This window comes from Phacochoerus africanus, chromosome 4 (genome assembly GCF_016906955.1).
Source record: "Phacochoerus africanus isolate WHEZ1 chromosome 4, ROS_Pafr_v1, whole genome shotgun sequence".
Classification (NCBI taxonomy): Eukaryota; Metazoa; Chordata; class Mammalia; order Artiodactyla; family Suidae; genus Phacochoerus; species Phacochoerus africanus.
The window spans coordinates 61,872,651-61,897,225 of NC_062547.1; the positions used below are offsets into that span (position 1 = coordinate 61,872,651).

At 48.7% G+C, this 24,575-nt stretch overlaps 1 protein-coding gene across 1 annotated transcript in view; it reads left to right on the plus strand.

Moving 5' to 3' along the window:
- Positions 1-24,575, plus strand: part of CPAMD8 (C3 and PZP like alpha-2-macroglobulin domain containing 8) — a 106,168-nt gene that overhangs the window by 15,214 nt on the left and 66,379 nt on the right. The window contains exons 6-13 of the mRNA XM_047774661.1: positions 2,895-2,912; positions 3,594-3,648; positions 4,626-4,739; positions 5,974-6,058; positions 8,193-8,301; positions 11,803-12,030; positions 14,705-14,875; positions 18,064-18,192. Coding sequence (XP_047630617.1) covers positions 2,895-2,912; positions 3,594-3,648; positions 4,626-4,739; positions 5,974-6,058; positions 8,193-8,301; positions 11,803-12,030; positions 14,705-14,875; positions 18,064-18,192 — 909 coding nt within the window. The remainder of the gene's footprint in view (positions 1-2,894; positions 2,913-3,593; positions 3,649-4,625; positions 4,740-5,973; positions 6,059-8,192; positions 8,302-11,802; positions 12,031-14,704; positions 14,876-18,063; positions 18,193-24,575) is intronic.

A 24,575-nucleotide genomic window follows, 5' to 3' on the forward strand; every position in this document is an offset into this window, starting at 1 on the left:
AAATATAAAATCTGTATCATTCCAATGATGTCCTTTATAGCATGTTTCTTTGCTGGTCCAGGATCTAGTCCCTGACCACCTGTCAGATTTAGTCATTGCGTCTCTTGCATCCTTTACCCTGAATCAGTTCGTTAGCCTTTCCTTGTGTTTCATTGCATTGACGCTTTTGGGGAGTCCATGCAGTTGTTTTGAAGAGCGTCCCCTAGTGGGCCGGCCTTCTGGCTGGTCCTCTGTGATCAGGTTCAGGATGTGTGTCTTGGCGCAGGATCCACAGGAGCTGGGCTGGTTCTCCCTGGTGCAAATCCCAAGGCCCCTGACATTGGTTTGTTACGTTCCTGGTGATGTTAACTGCGACCAGAGGTTCAGGGAAAGTCAGACTGATTTCTCCCCGCAAAAGTCACTGTTTCCCCACTGTAACCAGTACATAATCTGGGGGGGACACTTGAGACTGTGTGAACACCCTGTTACCGGTCACCATGCCCACTCTCTTGTTTTAGCATCCACAGATGAGTCCCAAATTATATGATTCAAAACTTGCTGTGATGCCTGCAAAGTGGTGATTTTTCCAACACTGTTGCTTCTTCTATATTATTAGTTAGTATTCCGCTACAAAGAGGTGCTTTCAGAAGTGTCTTGATTGTAAAGGAAGAGATTTAAATAAACTGTACACACACGTAGGAAAGATGGGAATACAGTCTGGGGCTACTTTAGTTGAGGGACCATGGAGGGGCCTCATGTACGACACTTACTGTGTACCAGCTGCTGTTCTAGCACTTGGGGCACATGACTGAGCAGAGCCGACCTGCTTATATTCTGGAAAATAATCCTGCAAAGTTCCCTGCTGGGTCCCTGGCTAGAAGCACGGTTCTGTTGGGCACACACAGCTTTTTCTTTCATCATCCTGAGTTTCCAAACTGCCTTTTCATTGGATATTTTAATGCACTTGTCCACGTTTTTGCCACAGCCCTTCGAACTCACCTCTGTGCCCGAGTTCCTTCTGCCAAAGGAAGGCTTTGAACCCACCTGCCCTCGCCTGGTGGACATTTGCTTGTTTCCAGGGTTTGGCTATTGTCAGAAATGTTGCCATGATTGTCTTTATGCTCGAACCTTCTTTTCCACTGGCGTGTCCTTCCATAGGCTCAGCTGGACCCCAGCAGTGGGATACCAGGGTCTGTAGCCAGGGTAATGTTGAAGGCCTTGGTTGTTGTGTGTTTCTGAATGGATGGTGCCCAGATGTCGGAGGGAGCTGTCTGCCTACAGCCTTCCCTGGGGAAAGGGCTAGGGAGTGAGACTAGTTCATGTGATACCAGTTCCTGCCCAGTGTTCAATTTTTGCCAGAAAGGGCTTCATGCAAATGATGGCAGGAGAAGGCCCTGGATGTATGCCCGCAGCTGCCTATTTTCCTCTGAAAGTTGGTTGAGGTTCTTGACTGGGTGAGGCCCGAGAGTGATAAACCACAGGACATTGAATTAAAAGTGCAAAGCTTGGAGTTCCGGTTGTGGCACAAAGGAAACGAATACCACTAGGAACCATAAGGTTGTGGGTTCGATCCCTGGCCTCGCTCAGTGGGTTAAGGATCCAGTGTTGCCGTGAGCTGTGGTGTAGGTTGCAGACGTGGCTTGGATCTGGCATTGCTGTGGTTGTGGCCTAGGCCGGTGGGTACAGCTCCGATTTGACCCCTAGCCTGGGAACCTCCATATGCCGTGGGTGCGGCCCTAAAAAGGACAAAAAGACAAAAATAAAATAAAATAAAATAAAAGTGCAAAGCTTGGAGTTCTTGTCATGGCTCAGCGGAAACGAATCTGGCTAGTATCCATGAGGACGCAGGTTTGATCCCTGGCCTCACTCACTCACTCACTCAGTGGGTTGCTGTGGCTGTGGTGTAGGCTGGCGGCTATAGCTCTGATTCACACCCTAGCCTTGGAACCTCCATGTGCCTCTGGTGTGGCCCTAAAAAGACAAACACACACACACACACAAAAGTGCAAAGCTTCCCAGTGTCTTTGGGCTCCATACAGACACCCCTGAGCTGATGCAGACTGGTCCACATGCACAGGGTCAGCTGTGCATGGCCACCAGGCAAGACGTGCTTCTGGGATCAGGAAGCATAGCTGTATAAGCAGTTACCTGCATTGGAGTCAGTGTCAACTGTTCAGTTGGCTGTTGATGGGCACCAGCTAGAAGCTGGGCTCCAGGCACGTGTTGGGGTGGAGTGGTGGTTCAGGGATGAAAAGCGCGCATTCCAGGCCTTCAAGGAAGCTGGCATGAGCCATTTGAAAAAAAGCAACCCATGCAGCCTGGGACGGCTGCCTGGAGGAGCTGTCCCTGATTGGGGCCTGGGGGTACATGGAAAGGAGGGCAGGGCTGTGACAGGGAGCAAGGAACACAGAGGCTCCGGATGAGCCTGGACACCCTCATGGCCAATGGCAATTGTGTGAGTTTGCTGGATGACTTAAGCAACAGAAATATATTCTTTCCCAGTTCTGGAGGCTGGAAGTCTAAGATCAAGGTGTGTGCAGAGTTGGTTCCTTCCACGGGCCATGAGAGGAGTATCTGTTCCAAGTCTCCCTCCTTGGCTTATAGCTGGTCATCTCCTGTGTCTTCACACTGAGTCTGTGTCCACATTTCCCCTTCTTTTGACATCAGTCCTATTGGATGATGGGACCCATGCTAGGAAACTTCTTTTAACTAATCACCTTTATAAAGACCCATCTCCAAATACATTCTGAGCACCAAGGGCAAAGACATCAACATATGAATTTGGGGAGGAGGAGGACACCATTCAACCCATCATAGCACCTGTGCTTGTCCCCAGAGATGAACACTCAGGGTCCGTGGAGGGCTCAGGGCTTTTGGGAGGGGTTGCTCACCGACTCTGTCTGTCTCTGTTGCAGCTGGAAGCTTACATCCTGGTGAGTGTCCTGCTCTCTGCAAGATCTGGTCTGTCTTTGCCCACCACCTGCCCTCTGCATCGATCCCTGACTGCCTCTGTGCCCCACAGGCTGAGACCTGGTCCATGCCTGTCCCTGGGTCCACCCTGGCTAAGCGCGTGTCTGCCCATCTGTTTGGTGTTTTTTTTTTTTTTTCTTTTTAGGGCTGCACCCATGGCATATGGAGGTTCTCAGACTAGGGGTCAAATCGGAGCTACAGCTGCCGGCCACTGCCACAGCAACATTAGATCCGAGCCCTGTCTGCCACCTACACCACAGCTCAGGCTACTCCCGATCCTTAACCCACTGAGCCAGGTCAGGGATGGAACCAGCAACCTCAGGGTTCCTAGTTGGATTCGTGTCTGCTGGGCCACAGTGGGAACTCCTGCCCATCTGTTTTGTAGATTTGCATACAGCTCCCTAAATGTGGAAGCATGTCAGCCCCTTCTGCCTCCTTGTCCTCAGACAATGCCCTTCTGTGCCCCAAGCTTCCTTCTGCCCCGTGTAAATAGCTAATCTTGCAGTCTCCCCTCCCGCTTGTCCTGCCCTAGAGAGAGGGCTCAATGGGCCCGCATGCGCACTGGACACACACACACACACACACACACACACACACACACACACACGGGCCGCCCTAAGCTTACTGCGTGTCGCCCCCTGCAGGACCCTCGGGGCTCGCGGATGATGGAGTGGAGACACTTGGAGCGCCTGTGCTGTGGTAATTCTCTCTCTCACCTTCTCTCCTAATTCCTTCTGCGGTTTGGGGGCTGCACGTTTGGGTGGCAGAGGCCATAAACCTTCCAAGAAACTTGAATGTGCTCTGTCTGGGCACCTGCTGCTCCTTCCCTTCAGCGTCGGGCGCTCCGGCCTCTTTACTCGGTGCCTGGGATCCAGCGGAGGCTCCTCCCATCGCTGGAGACCTTTCTAGCATATCCGGGCCCCGTTTGTTGGGACCCCCCACCTTCCTCCCAGTGCAGGGCTTCCTCCTCTTCGTTCATCGCCCAGTACGAGACATTTCCAGCTAGGAATCAGAAGGGTTTGCTTCAGCTGAGGAGCAGGCGTTTTTTCTTTCTCTATGACAATGAGGGCCGGTAACCACATCTCCCTTTGTATTTTGACCCTAAGGGAAGTGGAGCCCCATGAGAGGGAAGGTGTAGGTGGGATGTGGGGAGACTGAGGACAGCTGTGCACCCTCAACCAGAGAAGTGCACAAACATGACCGGCCAGAAGTTGTGACTTGGGGGGGCCCTCAGTGAGTGATGTGTGTCACACATGCCTCCAGGACCCCTCCTCATATCCACTTCCCTCTTCCTGATTCTGAGATGCCTGGGGAGGGCTGCCAGGTAGGGACAGGGCTTATGTGATTCTCTGTCACCTAGGGAATGACTCGGGTGAGGAGCAGAGTGGATAAGCTGGGTGGCCCGTCTCACTGGCTTGTCCAGCTCACCACTTGCACTTGGCCTTGGCCTCAAGGCTCCCCCAGGAACCCAAGCTGTCTCTTGCTGCTTCTCTGCCTCAGCTAATGGAGGTGCTTGTTCTGCACAGACCCCACCAGCCTCAGGTGCCTCTGGCTTCCCTGAGGGATGGGGGAGGCGCAGAGTCTCCAGGGAGCCTCTGCCTTGACCTTATTGCCAGATGCCAGGTTCTCTGCACATGCACTTGCCTCAGCATAAGCAGGTATCTCTTGTCATACAGGCATCACCAACATGACCTTCCCCTTGTCCGACCAGCCAGTACTGGGAGAATGGTTCATTTTTGTTGAACTGCAAGGCCACGTGTACAATAAGTCCTTCGAAGTTCAGAAGTATGGTAAGTTGGTAAATCTTAGGATCCTAGGATTTCAGATCTGGGAGAAACCCCAAATGATGACACAGATGACAAGGGGGAAGATGGTGGGAGCCTTGTTCAGTAGGGCTAGGTAGGGCTAGGCACCATGAGGAGAGCTGGGCCATTGTCATGTCCTTTAAAAAAAAATTGCGGTAAAATATATGACTTCATATGAGTAGACTCATATAGTATTTGTCTTTTTTTGACCGGCTTATTTCATTTTGCATAATGTCCTCAAGGTTCATCCTTGCTGCAGCATGTGTTAGAATGTGCTTTTAAGGCTGTCATTTTTTTTTTCTTTTTTTCTTTTTCTTTTTTTGGCCTAGCCCATGGCATGTGGAAGTTCCTAGGCCAGGGATTGAACCCGAGCCATAGCAGTGACAATGCCGGATCCTTAACCGCTAGGCCACCTGGGAACTCTTAAGGCTGTCACTTCCTTTTGTTCTTCTGTTCTCATCCTGAACCTATGAGGCATCTCCATTTTATAGATGGGGAATCTGAGGCCGAGGGAGCCATTAAGGAAATTGCTCCAGTAACAAGCTGGAGAGTGAACCTGGGGCAGAGCCACGTGCTCTGCTTCTGAGCTAAGATTCTCCCTTATGAGGTCAAGGGTTTCTCTTCTTTTGAAGAGGAAGGATTTGGAAGGATCAGCCATAGAGGTCAGAGTCATGAGCTGCAAGCAGCAAAAGCCAAGTCCATACTCAGCAAAATGAAAGGGACTTATGGGCTCGTAACAAACTCTCAGGACCAGGGACTTCACGTTTCCTCTTATCTGTTCCCTGGCATCCATCCTTTCCCAGGCTGTACAGGGTGAAGAGATGGCTGGATACGTCCAGGACAGCAAAGAGTGACCTGCTCCAGCTGCCAGAACACTCAGAATGCCCCTAGTGGGTCCAGGAGCCTGGCCACTTTTGTTTCCCTGGGATGGGCTGGAATTGGCTGCACTCAAAGCAGGTGGCCTAAAATTGATGAGACACGGCACCCTGAGACAAACAGGGTGCTGGTCCCCCAGAGATAGGAAATAGATGCGAGGACCAGCAAAATCCTCAAAGAGCTGCCTTTGCTCAACAAAACAGGGTGTGGATTCCCATGGCATGAAGGCCCCAGAGTGGCCTTTGCCATTCTCCTTCCCACACCTCTAGAACCCCTCTGAGTGAGGCCAGGACCCCAGTGGCAGAAGCCACCTGCCTCCCTCCTCTCTGCTCTCTCCCTTCAGTGTTGCCGAAGTTTGAGCTCCTTATTGACCCGCCCCGGTATATCCAGGACCTGGACACATGTGAGACGGGCACTGTGCAGGCCAGGTGAGAAAAAAGGCTGCCATTGCAGGTGACTCCTTCCCAAGGTAGGCACGCCCATCCCCAGGACACGCCCTCTCCAGGACACACCCTCTTGGCCACGCCCACTAAACACGCCCCCAGGGCACACCCCCTCCCCCAAGTCTTGCCCTCTCCTCCGCTTCAAGCAGCACCCACAAGTGGGCTGACCCACCAGGGGTTTCTTGAGGAGATTTGCCTGCCTAATGACCAGGCTGTTGACCAAGCCCCCACATGAGGATAGACCAGAGGGAAGAGGCACTGTCCCTTTCTGGGGCCTCTGGGACAAACCTCTAAGGCCTGTGTTCCTGTCCTAGCTCTGAAGCCTGTGGGAGGTTGTAGCTGAGATGTTTTCCAGCCTGCGTCTCCTCTGGCTATAAATTCTGGGCTTTATTTTAAAATTTTGCTGGGGGAGGGGAGGGATGGGCGGGGGGTTTGGAACTGGCATACACACACTGAGGTATAGGGAATGATTGGCCAAGGGGGACCTGCTGTATAGCACAGGGAACTCTACCCAACATTCTGTGGTAATCTAGGTGGGAGAAGAATCTGAAAGAAGTTTCTGTCATAGTTCAGTGGAAACAAATCAGACTAGGAACCATGAGGTTGCGGGTTCCATCCCTGGCCTCACTCAGTGGGTTAAGGATCCGGCGTTGCCGTGAGCTGTGGTGTAGGTCGCAGATATAGCACAGATCCCGTGTTGCTGTGGCTGTGGCATAGGCCAGAGGCTACAGCTTCGATTCGACCCCTAGCCTGGGAGCCTCCATACATGTTGGTTGTGACCCTAGAAAGACAAAAGACAAAAGACAAAAGACAAAAGACAAAAGACAAAAAAAAAGAGTCTGAAAGAAAATGGATGTGTGTACTTGTATAACTGAATCACTTTGTTGTACAGCAGAAATTATCACAACTACTGTAAACCAACCAACTATATGTCAATAAAACTTTAAAAAATGAAAAAAATTTAAATCTCAAAAAAAGAAAAAAATGAAATTTTGCCCCCATTTTGCAAAATTTTGTCCCAGTAAGCTAGTGTCTCCACCACATTAGGCATGGTATAACAGATATTTAATCTTCTTCTTTTTTTTTTTTTTTTTTTGCTGTTTTTAGGGCCGCTTTCATGGCACATGGAGGTTCCCAGGCTAGGGGTCCAATCGGAGCTGTAGCCACCGGCCTAGGCCACAGCAGCACAGGATCCGAGCCGCATCTGCAACCTACACCACAGCTCACCGCAACCCTGGGTCCCCAACCCACTGAGCAAGGCCAGGGATGGAACCCGCAACCTCATGGTTCCTAGTCGGACTCGTCAACCACTGCACCACAACGGGAACTCCACAGACATTTAATCTTTTACCAACAACCCTGAGAGGATGATTTTATTCCCAGTTCTCCTGGTGAGAAAAATGAAGCTTAGAGAAGACAGATCTCTGGTTCAAAGTTGAACTCCCAGGGGAGTTCCCATTGTGGTTCAGTGGTAACGAACCCAACTGGTATCCATGAGGATGCAGGTTCATTCCCTGGCTTCCCTCAGTGGGTTAAGGATCCGGTGTTGCCATGAGCTGTGGTGTAGGTCACTGGCTCAGCTTGGATCTCACATTGCTGTGGCTGTGGCATAGGCTGGCAGCTGCAGTTCTGATTCTACCCCTAGCCTGGGAACTTCCATATGGCCCAGGTGTGGACCTAAAAAAGCAAAAAAAAAAAAAAAAAAAAAAAAAAAAGTTGAACTCCCTTGGCCCTTAGGCTCAGCCGGGCCTCCCTGGTGGCCAAGGTTACTTATTCCGCAATGCTGCTGCCCTGTTCCAATGTGTGGCCAACCCCAGTGGTTTATCTCACATAGCCTGCTGATTTGGGTTCAGAGTTCCTCTCTGACCCTTGGTCTCTTTTTCTGTCTAACATGAAGCTTGGTACCAAGGATCACAAAGCCCTGGCATGACCTGTCCTGACTCAGGGCTGCAGGGACGGCACTGAGGATGGAATGTAACATGGGAAGCATCCCTGTGTTTGCTGCTGTGCCAGTGACCACATCTTGCAGGGCCTGGCCTTCCTGACACTGATCCCTCCCCTCCTGTCCCATGGGGGTCTCCTGCTTGTGAAACTACTACTCTTTGTCCTTTTGTTCTAGGTACACCTTTGGGAAACCCGTCTCGGGGACTCTAACAATCAACATGACTGTAAATGGTGTGGGGTACTACAGCCAAGAGGTGGGGCGCCCCGTTCTCAGGACCACCAAGGTGAGGAGCAGGAATCCCAAGCTGTCACCTGGTGGTCTCTTCCCACAGGGCCTGTCCTCACCTTCAGCTCCGTGATTGTCCATTTGATTTTACTTCCCAGAACAGTTTATATGGTGGGGATTTTCCCAATGATAAAATTCCTACAGGCTGAACATAGAGACTAGAAAATATAAAAAAAGAAATAATAGGAGTTCCCGTCGTGGCAGCAGAAAAGAATCCGACTAGGAACCATGAGGTTGCAGGTTCGATCCCTGGCCTTGCTCAGTGGGTTAAGGATCTGGCATTGCTGTGGTTGTGGTGGAGGCCAGCGGCTACAGCTCCAATTATACACCTAGCCTGGGAACCTTCACATGCCGAGGGTGTGGCCCTAAAAAGACCAAAAAACAAAGAAAGAAAGAATAAAGATGACTTGCCTTTTTTTTTTTTTTTTTTGCACGGGCACCTCACCCATGGCATATGGAGGTTTCCAGGCTAGGCATCGAATTGGAGCTAAAGCCACTGGCCTACATCACAGCTCATGGCAACTCCAGATCCTTAACCCTCTCAGGGATTCAACCTCTGTCCTCATGGATGCTTGTTAGATTCATTAACCTCTGAGCCACAAAAGGAACTCTGACTTGCCTTTTGATAGGCAGAAACAACTGCTATGGATATTTTTGTTGTTTTTTTTTTTTTTTTTGTATTTTCTAGGGCCGCACCCGTGGCATATGGAGATTCCCAGGCTAGGGGGCCAATCGGAGCTATAGCCGCCAGCCTACACCACACCCACAGCAACTTGGGATCTGAGCCAAGTCTGCCACCTACACCACAGCTCACGGCAACGGTGGATCCTTAACCCACTGAGCAAGACCAGAGATTGAACCCACAACCTCATGGTTCCTAGTCGGATTCATTTCCACTGAGCCACAACGGGAACTCCTATAGATATTTTGATGTGTTTCCTCTTAGGGTGTTGCATGCAAAGTTAAAAAAAAAAGTTTTATTGAGACATAATTCGCATATCTTACAATTTGAACACCCATGTATCTTAGATTCAGTGTTTTTTAGCATATTTGCAGAGTTGTGCAACCACCATCCAGTTGTTTTTTGTTTTTTTTGTTTTGTTTTGTTTTGTTTTTTATTAGGGCTGCTCCTACGGCAAGTGGAAGTCCCCAGGCTAAGGGTCAAATGGGAGCTACAGCTGGCAGCCTACGCCACAGCCACAGCAACACAGGATCCAGTCTGTGTCTGCGACCTATACCACAGCTCACATCAATGCCAGATCCTTGACCCACTAAACCAGGCCAGGGATCAAACCAGTGTCCTCATGGGTACTAGTCGGATTTGTTTCTACTGCATTACAACTAGAACTCATCACCATCCAGTTTTAGAATATTTCCAATATCCACTCCCACCCCTGCCCCCCACGAATCTCTCATATCCTTTTGCTGTTAATCCTTGTTTTCATCTTCAGCCCCTGGCAACCATTTACCTACATACTTTCTGTGAATTTCTGGACATTTCATATAAATGGAATCATGCCCCATGTAACTTTTTGTGTCTGGCTTCTTTCACTCATCCTGATGTTTTCAAGGTTCATCCACATTGTATTGTGTGTCAGGGCTTCACTCCTTGTCATGGCTAAGTAATATTCCATTGTGTGGATGGACTACATTTTGTTGATCCAATCATCAGCTGATGGACGTTTGAGTTTCTGCTTTTCCGCAGTTATGGCAAATGCTTGGAACCTTCATGTACGAGTTTTTGTGTAGCCAGATGTTTTCATTTCTCTTGGGTATGGAATTCCTGGATTATATATGGTATGCAGGTAAATGAAGATCACCCAAATAAGGACAAGAAAGGTTATTTATTCTAAGCTTGCAGCAAAGGAGTCAGCCACCATCACTTGCATTTGGCAGAGACTCGAAGGCAGATGGAGAAGCCAGAAAGCTTTATAGTGAAAGAAAGGGAAGAATCCTGGTGTGCCATGATGAGAAGCTATTGTTGGGGGCAAGTTGCGGGTGGGTAACTAGAAGCAGACATCTGATGTGATTACTGAGGGGTGAATATTTGGCTTTTTCCAACTGGTCCTAAGATGAAAGTGGGGGCAAAAATCAGGGAAATTGTCAGTGATTAATCATGTCCTAAATCAGACTATTTAGGGCTGGTTGTTAACAGGGGTTGTTTTTTGGATGCTATGGAGATAGAGGTCTGACTTCCTACAGATCTGTCTTAGAGATACAGTTGGCCCTCCTGTGTCTTTGGGTTCTGCATCCCAGGATCCCAATCGAAATTTCAAAATTGGTAGGATCTGTGGGTGCAGAACCTCTGGCTACGGAAGCATGGATGCAGAGAGCTGACTGTAATGGGTTGGCTTCTTGTGCTGGTGCCTACAGACCATTAGTCAGAGTTCTCTTTTTTTTCTGTACCATCTGGCCCTCGTCCATTTGTTTGTTTGTTTGTTTGTTTTTAGGGATACACATGCAACAAATGCAAGTTCCCAGGCTAGGGGTCCAATCAGAGCTGCAGCTGCTGGCCTATGCCACAGCCACAGCAATGCAGGATCCGAGCCGCATTTGCAACCTACATTACAGCTCACGGCAATACCCGATCCTTAATCCACTGAACGAGGCTAGGGATGGAACCCATGTCCTCCTGGATTCTAATTGGGTTCGTTACCGCTGAGCCACAACAGGAACCCAGTCTCTTGGGGGTGACTCTATGTTGTTTGAGGACCTCCCAGGTTGTTTTCCAAAGCAGACTGCATGATTTCACATTCCCCAGCATGTCAAATTTTATAACCTGGTTTTGGTGTTTCTTCCTCAACTTAATGTAACCTCGCGTGTGACACTATGTAACGTGCATTCTCCAGCCTGTCCTGGAGAATCTGCACCTCTGTCTGGCCTCCATCATTGAACCCTGTTAGTGCCACCTGCTTCCCACCTCCACCCGAAGCTCCTTCCCCGCCCCTTTGCCACCTGGGATGTGTCCTTCCTCTGAACTCCAGGCTTCTTTTCTGTGGAGTGGACACCCTGGCCCCTCCCCTCTCCCATACCTACTGCCAATGCCCTTGGGATCCTTAATTTTTTCCTTTACTGAGAAATTCACTCCACTGCTGTTTGTGAATGTGGATTATTTACCAGCCCCCTTTCCTGGGGGGTTATCCTGAAATAGGGATTGATTGGGAGGTTTCTGTGCCTGGGGCATGGGAGGAGAGCCTGTGCTCCAGAGTGTGGCTGACAAGGCTTGAATCCCTGCCTCACTGTCTGCACTGAGGAGCGGATGGTCTCCACCTTCAGCCCAAGGAGCCAATCCCATTCCTCCTGGGAGGATGTGTGTTGGGCCAGGGATCCAGCCCTCATGCACAGACCCACAGTGTCGGTCGCGTGGGTCGCCTATGCTGTGTCCTCCTGGCCCTCCAAACAGCCACAGAATCACCTGCGTGAGCTCTGGGTTTGAAAAGCATCCCTCAAAGCTACTCCAGCTCTGAGTGAGCATGACCTGGGTGTCTCCTGCCTCCAGATCCGTGGCTCCCAGGACTTCAGCATCTGTGTGAAGGACATGATCCCTGCCGACGTCCCTGAGCACTTCCGGGGCACAGTCAGCATCTGGGCCACAGTGACCAGTGCAGATGGGAGCCAACAGGTGGCCTTTGATGACTCCACTCCCGTCCAGAGGCAGCTGGTGGACGTCCGGTACTCTAAAGACACCAGGAAGCAGTTTAAGCCGGGTCTGTCCTATGTGGGGAAGGTAAGCTCTGGGCATGGTGCCCAGCAGGGGCTGTCAAAGTCACAGGCTCTGCCCTACTTGCCACCCAGCTCCCCCTTGCGACCTCTGTGAAACTGGTTCAGTGAGTGCCACAGGCCCTGCAGCTGGGACTTAGCTGAAAACCGTGTACTTTGCTGGCACCAGTATTACTGTTGCTCTCTTGGGATCAAGGGCCACTTTGCTGAGTGTGTTGAGAGCTGGTTCCTGGGGCCAGGGACACTGGACATTCTGCTCCACCTAAAAGCATGATTTGCTTTATTCTGCATTGTTAGATATTCCTGTACCAAGAGCATTAAGCGAGGATGCTACACATCCATTTATTAAATCAGTTCCTCAAAGGCAGCACCTTCCTCAGTTGGGTTGACTTTATCTCTGGATGGTTTGACATCTGAGTCCCCCTAGCAGGAAGGTCCCAGACCCTGAGACAGACTGATTCAGATCCCTTGTGGGAACAGCATTTTTTTGGGGGTGGGTGTTTTGTCTTTTTTTTTTTTAGGGCAGCACCTGCAGCATATGGAGGTTCCCAGGTTAGGGGTCCAGTCGGAGCTGTAGCCACCAGCTTACACCACAGCTCACAGCAACTCTGGATCCTTAACCCATTGAGAAAGGCCAGGGATAAAATCCGAGTCCTCATGGATACTAGTCAGGTTCATTTACCACTGAGCCACAATGGAAACTCTGGGAACAGCGGTTTGAAGAAGCCCTGCCTCCCTCCCACCCACCACACTTTTTCTACACAGTAAAGTTTGAGGTGATCAGAAATTTGAGATCCTTAGACCATAATGGAAAGTAATATAAGAAAGGGAAAGTAGGAGCTCCCATTGTGGCTCAATGGGTTAAGAATCTGACTAGTATTCATGAGGATGCAGTTCTATCTCGGGTCTCACTCAGTGGGTTATTGGATCTGGTATTGCCATGAGCTGTGATGTAGGTCACAGTTGTGGCTTGGATTCAGTGTTGCCGTGGGCCTCAGCTGCAGCTTGGATTCAACCCCTAGCCTGGGAACTTCCATATGCCACAAGTGAGGCCCTAAAAAGGAAACAGAAAAAAAATTTAAAAAAAGAAAGAGAATGTATATATATGTATGACTGGATCACTTCCCTGTACAGCAGAAATTGGCACAACATTGTAAATCAACTATAATAAAAATAAAAGTAAAGAAAAAAAAGAAATTTGAGATCCTTATCCTAATTTCTGAACAGAGGCATCTGGTTTTTGATTGTAACTGGTGGGGGCAAGGTCAATGGAGCCTCTATCACCCCAGGTGGAAGCTGGCCATGCCTTCTGACCCCTGCCTATGCCCTGTATCACGCCCCCTTGTCATGGGTCACCCACAGGATCCTAATGGTCTGTCCTCCTGCTGTGTCCTACTCCTCCTGCTCTGATATGGGACCTCCCTCTCTCCTCTGTGCCAGGATCTCAGCCGCCTGTCCCATGCACAGAGTCTTAGTCTGTGTGCCCCTGGTTCCCCAGCTTGAGTAGAAGCTAAGGTTCCCTGTGCAGGTCAGAATGTGTGAAGAAGGGCTCAGGCTGTCCATTCAGTGACAGGGGAATATTTTACCTACAGCTGAGAAATTATCCACTGTTTGCATTAAGATGCTTAAGCTGGTTACCCCATCACCTAATACCTACACCACTGAGGGGTGCTCCAGGGTCCTTCAGGAACCACTGACTGTATTTCTTCACAACGTCCATGTCTTTTGAACTCTTTGTTCTCACTGCCTTTTCTACTTGCCTGAATGAGTGAGGTCTGAGAGTCACGTGGAACTGTCCATAGCATTGTCCCCCCGCAATTTCTACCCTGGTGTGACGTTAGGTGAATGGCTGGCAATGTAGTGATTTGTGCCTTGTGACTTCTTTGCCAAGTCCAAGATCATAAAATTTTCTCCCTCTGTTTTCTTCTAAGTGTTTTATAATTTAGGTCTCTGATCCATTTTGAGTCCATTTTAGTAGATGGTGTGAGGTAGGGTCCAACTCCATTCTTTTGCATGTAGAGATCCAGTTGTCCCAGAATCATTTGTTGAAGGAATTGTTCTTTCCCCATTGAATGGTCTTGGCACCCTTGTCAAAAACCTATAGATGGGGTGGTTTTATTTCTGGACTCTAAATCCTATCCCATTGGTCTCCATATCTATCTTTATGCTATTACCACGTCTTGATTACTGTACCTTTGTAGTAAGTTTTGAAATTGGAATGTGTGATCTTTTGTTTTTTTGTTTTTTAGGGCTGCACCCTCCATATATGGAGGTTCTCAGGCTAGGGATCTAATCAGAGCTGTAGCCACTGGCCTATACCACAGCCACAGCAATGCCAGTTCTGAGCTAGTCTGTGACCTACTAGCTCACGGCAACGCCAGATCCTTAACCCACTGAGCAAGGCCAGGGATTGTACCTTCATCCTCATAGATGCTAGTCAGATTCATTTCTGCTGAGCCACGATGGGAACTCTGGAATGTGTGAGTTCTTGGTTCTTCTTTTTCAGGATTGCTTTTGGCTGGTTGGGGCCCCTTGTGATTCCTTTTGAATTTTAGCATCAGATTGTTGATTGCTGTAAAGAAGCTGGCTGGGATTCCAGTGGCAGATTGGGTCGAGTCTGTAGGTCAGTTTGGGGAGCATTGCCATCCTCACCACATTGAATTGTTGATGATTCCTTCCAGGTGGAGCTGTCCTACCCAGATGGTAGCCCAGCCGAAGGGGTAACGGTCCAGATCAGGGCAGAGCTGACGCCGAAGGACAACATCTACACCACCGAGTCAGTGTCCCAGGGTGGGCTGGTGGGGTTTGAAATCCCCTCCATCCCCATGTCAGCCCAGCACGTGTGGCTGGAGGTGGGTGAGTTGCCTAGACCCTTGTTATTCAACCAGCAAGCATGGATTTGGTAGCCCTCTGGCCCTAGAGCATTCCTGGGCACTGGGTCAGTGGGCCTGGGGCCTGCCTCTGCCCTGAAGAAGTTCACAGTCTGATGGGGGGGTGGGGGCTGATGGGGGGAGAAGTGTCAGATGACCCAACCACCCTAGGGTGAGAAGAGAAGTTGAGAAGAGATGAGGTTGCCTGATTCCCCCAAGGGGCTCTTCCCATATAGACGTCTAACCAGGGGGAGGTTCAGCCAGGCTGCTTCCAGGAAGGTGAAACAGCATATGCAGAGGGCCAGAAGCCCACAGTCGTAATGTAATTGGGTCTTGGAAATGCCCAGCCCAGACTGAGCCATTTCGAGAAGATATGGAGGAGGGAGCTGGTGGGGCTTTCCTTCACCTCACAGGGGTGCTCAGGTTTTACCCAGAAGGAAGTGTCAGTGCCAAGGGGCAGAATGGTCTGATTTATGATACCCCTCCCCTGTCCTGCTCCATCACTCCAGTGTCCACAGTGGAGGGTGTCTGGGTGGGGCTGCAGGTGGGCAGGCAGGAGGCACTGATGGAGAGGATACTGGGCCTGGAGCTGTGGAGGTAGAATCAGCAGGACCTGGTGTCCCCTTGTCAGGAGAGGGAGGAGCGAGAGTGATAAAGAGATGTTCCAGCCCCGGCCTCCATGGCTGGTGTTGGGCTTGGTGGCCCCACGGACTCTGGGATGGTGGGGACAGGGAGAAGCTGAAATAAATGTGTAGATGGAAGTCAAGGACCCTTGTGGCCACTATATCCCCTGTGGGTGACATGTCCTTAAAGGTTTTTAACAATTAGGGGTCCTTCAGTCACCTACTCTTTTTAGCAACTGGCTACAAATTTGGGGGTTCCCACTACTCCATTACCTTACAATTCAGGTTTTTTTTTAATGATTGAAAGACACCTCTTAATTTCCATTAGTATCTTAGGAATTAAGTAGCAGAAAAGCTCCCAAAAGACTACAAATACCAGAATTAGCTGAATAATTTTGTCTTTCATAAGTATATGACTAAGTATCTGGGTTTTCCAAAAACATCAGTTTAGTGGAAAGATGGTCTATTTCTGTAACCAAATACTGCTTAGGAAAAGGTTGTTAATTCATTTTTAAAAAAAGAAGAACCAATTTTAAAGTCTGTTTTTATCAATATATATATAATACACATATATATATGTATATGTATGGAATTGACATGTAACATAGGCATTTCAAGTGTTCAACATAATGATTATATATATGTGTGTGTGTATGTATTGTCTAGTTACCAGGTCCTTTTTTTTTCCCCGCTTTTTAGGGCCGGATTCATGGCATATGGAAGTTCCCAGGCTAGGGGACGTATCGGAGCTGCAGCTTCCGGCCTACACCACAGCCACAGCAACACTGGATCCAAGCCATGTCTGCGACCTTCACCACAGCTCACGGCAATGTTGGGTCCTTAACCCACTGAGCATGGCCAGGGATCAAACCCTCATGGTTACTAGTCAGATTTGTTTCTGCTGCACCACAACAGGAACTCCATCTAGTGACTACATATGGTGACAGTTTTTTTTCTTTTGATGAGAACCTTTAAGATCTATTCTCTTGTCGACTTTCTCAAATGTACAATATGATATTGTCAACTATAGTTACCATGCAGTCTATTACATCTCCAATACTAAATTTATAGCTGGGAGTTTGTATCTTTTGCAATTATGGTTTTATTATATCAAAATGATGAAAATTAGGATCAACCAAAGGGAGGGCTGCATGCCTAGGACAAGAGCTGGGAGGGTCTGCAAGTGGAAGTTTTGTGTGCTATCCCCCTGGAGTCAGGACACATCACCTTCCCAGCAGTATACACAGAGCACTACCCATCAGGACACTCACTCACACTTTGCTGTCCACAGTTTTTATTGGGATTTCATTACATAAGTTTAAGCATTGGTTCCGTGGCCGAACTTCGTCTCTAGCCACTCCCTCTCCCCCAGAGAGCAGAATTAGCTGAATTAGCCACATCACGTGGCTCAAAGCCTCAACCCTCTGATCTCATGGTTGGTTTTTCCGACATGGCTTTTCCCCATCCTGAATCTTCTCCTTCACACACATTATCAGGACCCACCACAAATAATAAAGACACTCCCACCACTTGGGAAATGCCAGGGTTTTAGAGGCTACCTCCCAGTAACTGGGCCAAAGGCAGGTCAGCTTCTTTTTTTTCCCCGTCTTTTTAGGGTCATACCCACAGCATTTGGAAGTTCCCAGGCTAGGGGTTGAATTGGAGTTGCAGCTGCCAGCCTATGCCATGGCCACAGCAACGCCAGATCCTAGCCAGCGTCTTCAACCTACATCACAGCTCACGGCAACGCCAGATCCTTAACCCACTGAGTGGAACCAGAGATCAAACCTACATCCTCATGGTTACTAGTCAGATTCCTTTATGCTGAGCCACAATGGGAACTCCATAGGTCAGCTTCTTAATTCTTTATCACACAGAGGTCTTAGATACACCACTCCCACTCCCCCCACTGCCCAGCTTCTGGCATCTCCTTTGTGTTAGCTGCACCTTTCCAGTAGCAAGTGAAGGCAACAGGTTCAGACTCCCAAAGGAGCAAAAGTAATATAGCCACCAGTGACTGGGGCCTGCAGAGGGAGGTTCGTGAGCTCCAAATGGAGCTGCATCCAGGGCCCCAGGGAAACCATCCAGCGCAGCTGCTCCCTCTCCTGATCGCCATCTCCATGCTGCTCACTTCCTGAGGCGGGGGCTGCACCTTCTGATAGGCCACTGGGGCTGCTGGCAAGCCCAAGACATGGGGTTTCCCAAAATGCTGGTGATGGGACTGTCTCAGTGATCGTGAGCCACCTGCCTCTGCCTGAGGCAATCCCCAACACCTTGTGGCCAGTCTTGGACACTTGCTTCTCATGGGGAGGTGGAGGAACACCTGAGCCAATTCCCAACACCTCATGGCCATCTTGGACACTTGCTTCCCATGGGGTGGCTACAGCGAACCCCATCCTCTGAGAACTGCGGAGAGGGTTCTCTGAAGGGAAATTAGAGTTTAAGAGGGTCTTACCGCAGGGCAGGGCAGGGCAGGCAGAAGCATCCCGAAGTCCCCCTTTCTACGCCAAGCATCAAGGTCTTGACCAAGTACCCTCTCTTCTTCAGACCAAGGTGATGGCCCTCAGCGGAAAGCCTGTGGGGGCTCAGTACCTGCCCAGCTACCTCTCCCTCAGCAGCTGGTACTCCCCCAGCCAGTGCTATCTGCAGCTGCAGCCGCCCTCCCGCCCCCTGCAGGTAAGGCTTTCAGGTGCGCCCTGCCTGGGCAGAATGGGGCCCAGGAACAGCATGCATGCACTTCCTCCAGTGGACCTGCACGTGCCCCAGCAGGGCTAATGCCAGTGTTCATGCTGGAGCCCCATTCCTCCTGCCAGGAGAGTATTTCATGGAATGAATGCCTGTAATTTAATTATGATGGACATTAGACTGCGGCTCAGGGTTTACTCTGATGTCACCAGCCCTGAGGGTGCCCTTGCTCCCACACCTGAGATGGGACTCCTGCTGTTGGCCCTGATTCCCCACTGTTCAGAGCGTCTTGAGCGAAGGCACTGGGAGTCACCCACCCAGACACTTGCAGCTCCATCAAGTGCAAAGATGGGACGAACTTGCCGCTGGTTCTCATGTTATTAGTTCCCCCCAAGTCTGTTAACTCCATGATCCCAATTAAGTAAGATTTGTGGAGGTATGTGTGGAAATTCGGATCTGTAAAAGCTAAGCAGAAAGTACAGAGAGTTCCCCTAGTTTCACCTCCTTTGCACACAGTTTTCCTGATTTACTAGCATCTGTTAAAATTGATGAGCTGCTATCAATATGTGACCAGGAAGTAAAATCCCCAGTGTACAACAGGGTTCACTCTTGGTGATGTGTGTTTTGTGACAAGTGCAGTGTCACATATCCACCATTACGGTGTCACAGAATGTCAATTACATTGTCAAGAATGGTTTCACGTCCCGAAAAACCCTCTGTGCGCACCTATTCATTCCGCCCTCCCTCCAACTCTGGCAGCCACTGAGCTTTTCACTGTCTTCATACTTTTGCCTTTTCTAGAATGTCAGAGTCAGAAACATACGGTGTATGGCCTTCCTCAGGCTGGCTTCTTTCACTTAGTAATCTGTATCAAAGTTTCCTCCCTGTCTCTCTCTTTTTTTTTTCTTTTCTTCTCTTCTCCATTTTCTCTCCTTTTTTTTTTTTTTTTTTTGGCTGCAGCTGTGGCTTGCAGAAGTTCCCTGGCCAGGGATCAAACCTGTGCCATAGCCCCAACTTGAGCCACAGCAATGACAATACCAGATCCCTAACCAGGGAATTCCTCTTCTCCTTTCTTTTCCATGTCTTTTTGTGACTTGAGAGTGCCTTTTTTTTTTCTTTTAGGGCCGCACTTGCGGCCTATGGAGATTCCCAGCTTAGGAGTCTGATTGGAGCTAGAGCTCTGGCCTACACCAGAGCCACAGCAACACATCTAGCTGCATCTGCGACCCACACCACAGCTCACGGCAACACCAGATCCTTAACCCACTGGGCAAGGCCAGGGATAGAACCTGAAACCTCATGGTTACTAGTGGGATTCATTTCTGCTGCGCCACAATGGGCGCTCTGAGAGTGTCATTCATTTTTACGATGAATAATACTGCGTTGTATGGTTTACATGAACTGCTGCTTGTTTGGTCCCTCACCTATTGAACCATGTATATGTATATGTTGTTTTGTTTTGTTTTGTTTCAGGCCCACACCGTGGCATATGGAGGTTCCCAGCCTAGGGGTCAAATTGAGCTACAGCTGCCAGCCTACGCCACAGCCACAGCAACACCAGATCCGAGCCACATCTGCAACCTACACCACAGTTAACAGCAACACCAGATCCTTAACCCACTGAGAGAGGCCAGGGATCGAACCCGCAACCTCATGGCAAGGTTCCTAGTTGGTTTCGTTTCCACTGCACCACAACGGGAACTCCCTGTACATGTATGTTTTATAAAGCAGTCTGTTAACTCCCCTAGCTGAGAGCACTGGGGGCTGTGCCTGGCTGCTATAGGTGGTAGCAGGCTCGCCAGCATTGCTTCTAATGGAAACCACTTGTTGATGGGACTTCTAGGCCCTACCAGCCTTGTAAACAGCTGACACTCTCTCTCCAACTGCGCTGCCCAGATGCCCAGACCCGAGGCTACAAGGGGCCCCTGGATGCAGCTCGGAGGAACTGAGGCACTGGGGCTGCCTGTTCCTTGGGGTTTGCGGCCCTCTGTGGGATTATGAGAATGAGGAGATCATGCCCAGCTTGGCTGAACACATGGTTCTCGTTGTAATGCTGTTCAACCAGCAGTGTGGTGGGGGATGCTGGCCTTGGCCGCCTTCCCATGGGGGTGGGAGGGAGTCTTGAGTCCCAGCTCTGGAACTTCTGTTTCCAGTAGTTCAGGACTTAGCTTACCACTCAGACTCTCCTCCAGCAGGGACACCTCTGTCCTGCCTGAGTCAGGTCAGCAAGTTCCAATCCCCCCCCCACACCCGATTGTCATCAAGGGGCCTTGGGTGCGACCTCAGGGTTCTGAGGCAAGAGTGGCTGTGCTTGGGTCAGTCTGGGCTCTGTGTTGGAGCCCTTTCCTCTCCCTCCAGCATCACGGGACATGCAGGGAGGAGCTCCTCTCTAAATGGGAGCTGTCATTGCATTTTTTCTTAGGGTTGCTCTGATGCCACAAGGTTAGTTTGTGAGAAGAAGCAAAAGGTCTGTGCTCTTTCCTTCTTTTTTTCCCAGCACCTCAGAAGGGTCTTTTGTTTGGGTGTTGTTATAAGGAGGATATTTATAAATTTAGAGAGAAATTGAAAAAATTATACAATAAATAACCATATGCCTTTTGCCTAGATTTATGAATTAATATTTTTCCTCCATCCATCTACCCATCCATCCACCCACCCATCTCCCCATCTCCCCACTTATCCACCCATCCTCCACCCACCCATCCACCCATCCACCCACCCATCCAACTGTCCACCCACCCTCTACCCACTCCCCCATCTATTCACCCATCCATTCATCCTCTCATATACCTACCCATCCACCCATCCATCCACATACCTCTCATCTGTCCATCCATCCATCCATCCATCCACCCACCCACTCATCCACTCACCCACTCACCCATCTATGTCTCGCTACTTTTTTTTTGTAACACTTGAAAGTAAGCTACAGATATTATGAAGCTACACTCTTAAATACTTGAGCATAATATAACTTAAAAACAAGGACATTCTGGAGTTCCTTGGCAGTACAGCGGGTTAAAAATCCAGCTTTGTCACTATAGCGGCTTGGGTCACTGCCGTGGCACTGGTTTGATCCCTGGCCCAAGAGCTTTCTTATGGCATGTGTACAGTTAAAAAAAGGATGTTCTTTAACATGACCTCAAGGTCATTGTTATATCTAAGATTTTATTAATTCAATGATGTTTAATTCATAGGCAATATTCAAATTTTCAAAGGTGTCTTCAAGATATAGTTTAAATACAGTGTGTATGCATGCCCATGCATGTCTGCACAATCCTATGCACATATATAGGAGTGTGGATGTGTGTGCATGTCTTTCAGATGCATGCTTGTGCACGTGCAAGTGTGTGTGTGTGTTGGTGTGTGTGTGCATGTGAACTTCATTCAGGATCAGTGTGCAATTTGCATTTTGCTCTTTTGTGTCTGTAACTGCTCTTGATATGGAACAATCCCTTTGCCTTTTCATCACCATGACTTTTGTAAAGAATCCAAGCCTGGGAGTTCCCTGGCAGTGCAGCAGATTAAGGATCCGGCATTGTTGTCGCTGTGGTACAGGCTTGATCCCTGGCCCTGGAACTTCCAAAGGCCGTGGGTGTGGCCAAAAAAGAATCCAAGCCTGTGGTGTTGTAGATTATCCCACATTCTGAATGAGATGCAGGTTAAAACATTATCTTGGCAAAATGACCGTGTCGGTCCTGCTTTTGCCGCATCCCATCAGGAGGCACAGATTCAGGTGGCTCCACCCTTGCTGAAGCTAATCTATCCTTGGTTCGGGTCTGGTTCCCACCAGCTCTTTTCCTCTGCAGGTGAGGCTAATAAACAGGTGACACTCTGAGGCCCCTGTTATAGTGTCCTGACCCCCAGAAATCTTCCATCCAATGCCCTTAGCATCTTTGGCCACTCTTGCTGTAATCAGTTATCACGTTGGGGCTGTGATGGCAGTTCTGGTTTCTGCGTTTATTATGATTCTGGCATTCCTTCTGCATTTTAATGGCTGGTTAAAAAAAAGAACTTTTGCCACCATTATTTTTGCTGTATTGTTGTTTTCAGTGTGCCTACAGACTTTTGGACTTCTAAAAAATGATCTAGTATGTTAAAGTCTATTACCATCGTAGTTCCTTTTTTTCCATTTTAAATTTTGGAATAATTTTATTCTATTTATTTATTTATTTTTGCTTTTTAGGGCTTCACCCACAGCATATGGAGGTTCCCAGGCTAGGGGTCAAATTGGAGCTACAGCTGCCAGCCTATGCCATGCAGAATCTGAGCCTTGTCTGTGACCAGCAATGCAGGATCCGATCCTCGTCTGTGACCTACGTCACAGCTCATGCCAATGCCGGATCCTCAACCCCCTGAGTGAGGCCAGGGACTGAACCCGCTGCCTCATGGTTACTAGTCGGATTCATTTTCACTGTGCCACAATGGGACCTCCTGGAATAATTTTAGACTTATGGAAGAGTTGCTAAGACAGTGCAGAAAATTCCTATAGATCCTTCATTCAGCTTCCCCTAGTGTATTAAAAAATTTTTAGTGTTGTTTATCTTTTTGTTTTTGTGAGAGTACTTTATACATTTTGGAAACTAGACCCTTATCAGATATATGACTTGAAAATATTTTCTCCCATTTTGTGGGTTATTTTTTCATTTTTCTGATAGTGTCCTTTGATGCAACAAAGGCTTTTAATTTTGATGAAATCAGCTTATCTATTAATATTGTTTTTATGGAGTTCCTGTTGTGGCTTAGTGGTTAACAAACCCAACTAGGATCCATGAGGATGTGGGTTCGATCCCTGGCCTTCCCCATTGGGTCAAGGATTCGGTGTTGCCATGAGCCGTGGTATAGGTCACAGAGGTGGCTTGGATCTGGCGTTGCTGTAGCTTTGAGGTAGGCGGGCAGCTGTAGCTCCGATTCGACCCTTAGCCTGGAAACTTCCATATGCCACAGGTGCGGCCCTAAAAAACAAAACAAAACAAAACAAAAATTGTCTTTTGTTGCATGTAGTGTTGATGTTGCATCCCAAAGAAACCATTGTAAATCCAAGGTTATGAAGGTTTATCTTTGTGTTTTTTTTTAAGGAGTTTATAGTTTTAGCTTTTACATTTAAGTCCTTGAACTATTTTGAGTTAATTTTTGTATATGCATGGCGAGATCAGGTCCAACTTCATTCTTTTGCAAGTGGAGATCCAGTTGATTCAGCATCATCTGTGGAAAAGACTGTTCTTTCCTCCACTGAATGGTCTTGGCACCTTTTTGAGAAATCAGTTGGCCATAGATATTTATTTCTGGGCTCTCAGTTCTGTCCCATTGATGGATGTATTTGTCCTTATGCCAATACCACACTGTCTTGATATTGTAGCTTTGTAGCAAGTTTTAAAATTGGTAAGTGTGGTAAAGTTTTCCTACAACTTTGCTCTGTCTCAGTATTGTTTTGGTTTTCCTGGGTCCTTTGCATGTACATGTGACTTTTAGGATCAACCTTTGCATTTTGCCAAAAAAAAAAAAGGCCACCAACATTTTTGTTAGGCTTCCCCCTAATGTTACAATCCTATGAAACAGTGGTACATTTGTCAAAACTAAGAAATCAGCACTGTGCATTACTACTGACTAAACTCCAGACTGTATTTGGATTTCCCTAGTTTTTCCAGGAATGCCCTTTTTTTGGTGCACGCAGGATCTCCCATTGCATTTCATCTTCTCCAGTGTGACGGTTTCTTGTCTTTCATGACCTTGACGCTCTTAAAGAGTTCAGTCTTCTTTATACTGCTATGGGAGTACTTTTGGGCCAGCTCCTTAAACAGGTGGGTTTTTGTCTTCAGTGGGAGGTAAAATGACACTTTTTAATTACCCACAGTGAACAGGTATGGTGTTGAGAACGTTACATTATCATGTCATTGGATCCTCAGGGCCTACAGTTCAGGAGATATAACCCTATTCTACAGTTGGGAAAACTGAGGCTCAAGAGAGGTGGAATGACTTGCCCCAGGACCCACAGTGAAAATGATACCACTCTCACTGAATGATCAGATTACCCTTCTCTGGGCATTCAGTGAGGCCCAGATGTCTGGGGAGAGTCATGGATTGGAAAATGTGGGGCATAGGAGAGAACCTATGGAGCAAACGCCCAGAAGATGACTTCCCACACAGCCTGTGGCCTCAGTGTAGGATATGGTCCTACTCCAAGCCCTCGAGGAGGTCACAGGACCTGGGAGACTTCATCTGTAACACAGGGGATGAGGGCAGCTTGGAGGTTAAGCATGGGACTCTGGCTTTAGCCCTTTGGGGTTTGAATCCTGTCCCAACCACTCACTGATGTTGGGAAGGGACCAAGCCTCAGTTTCCTCCTCTGGAAACTTGGGGATTATGCTAGAACC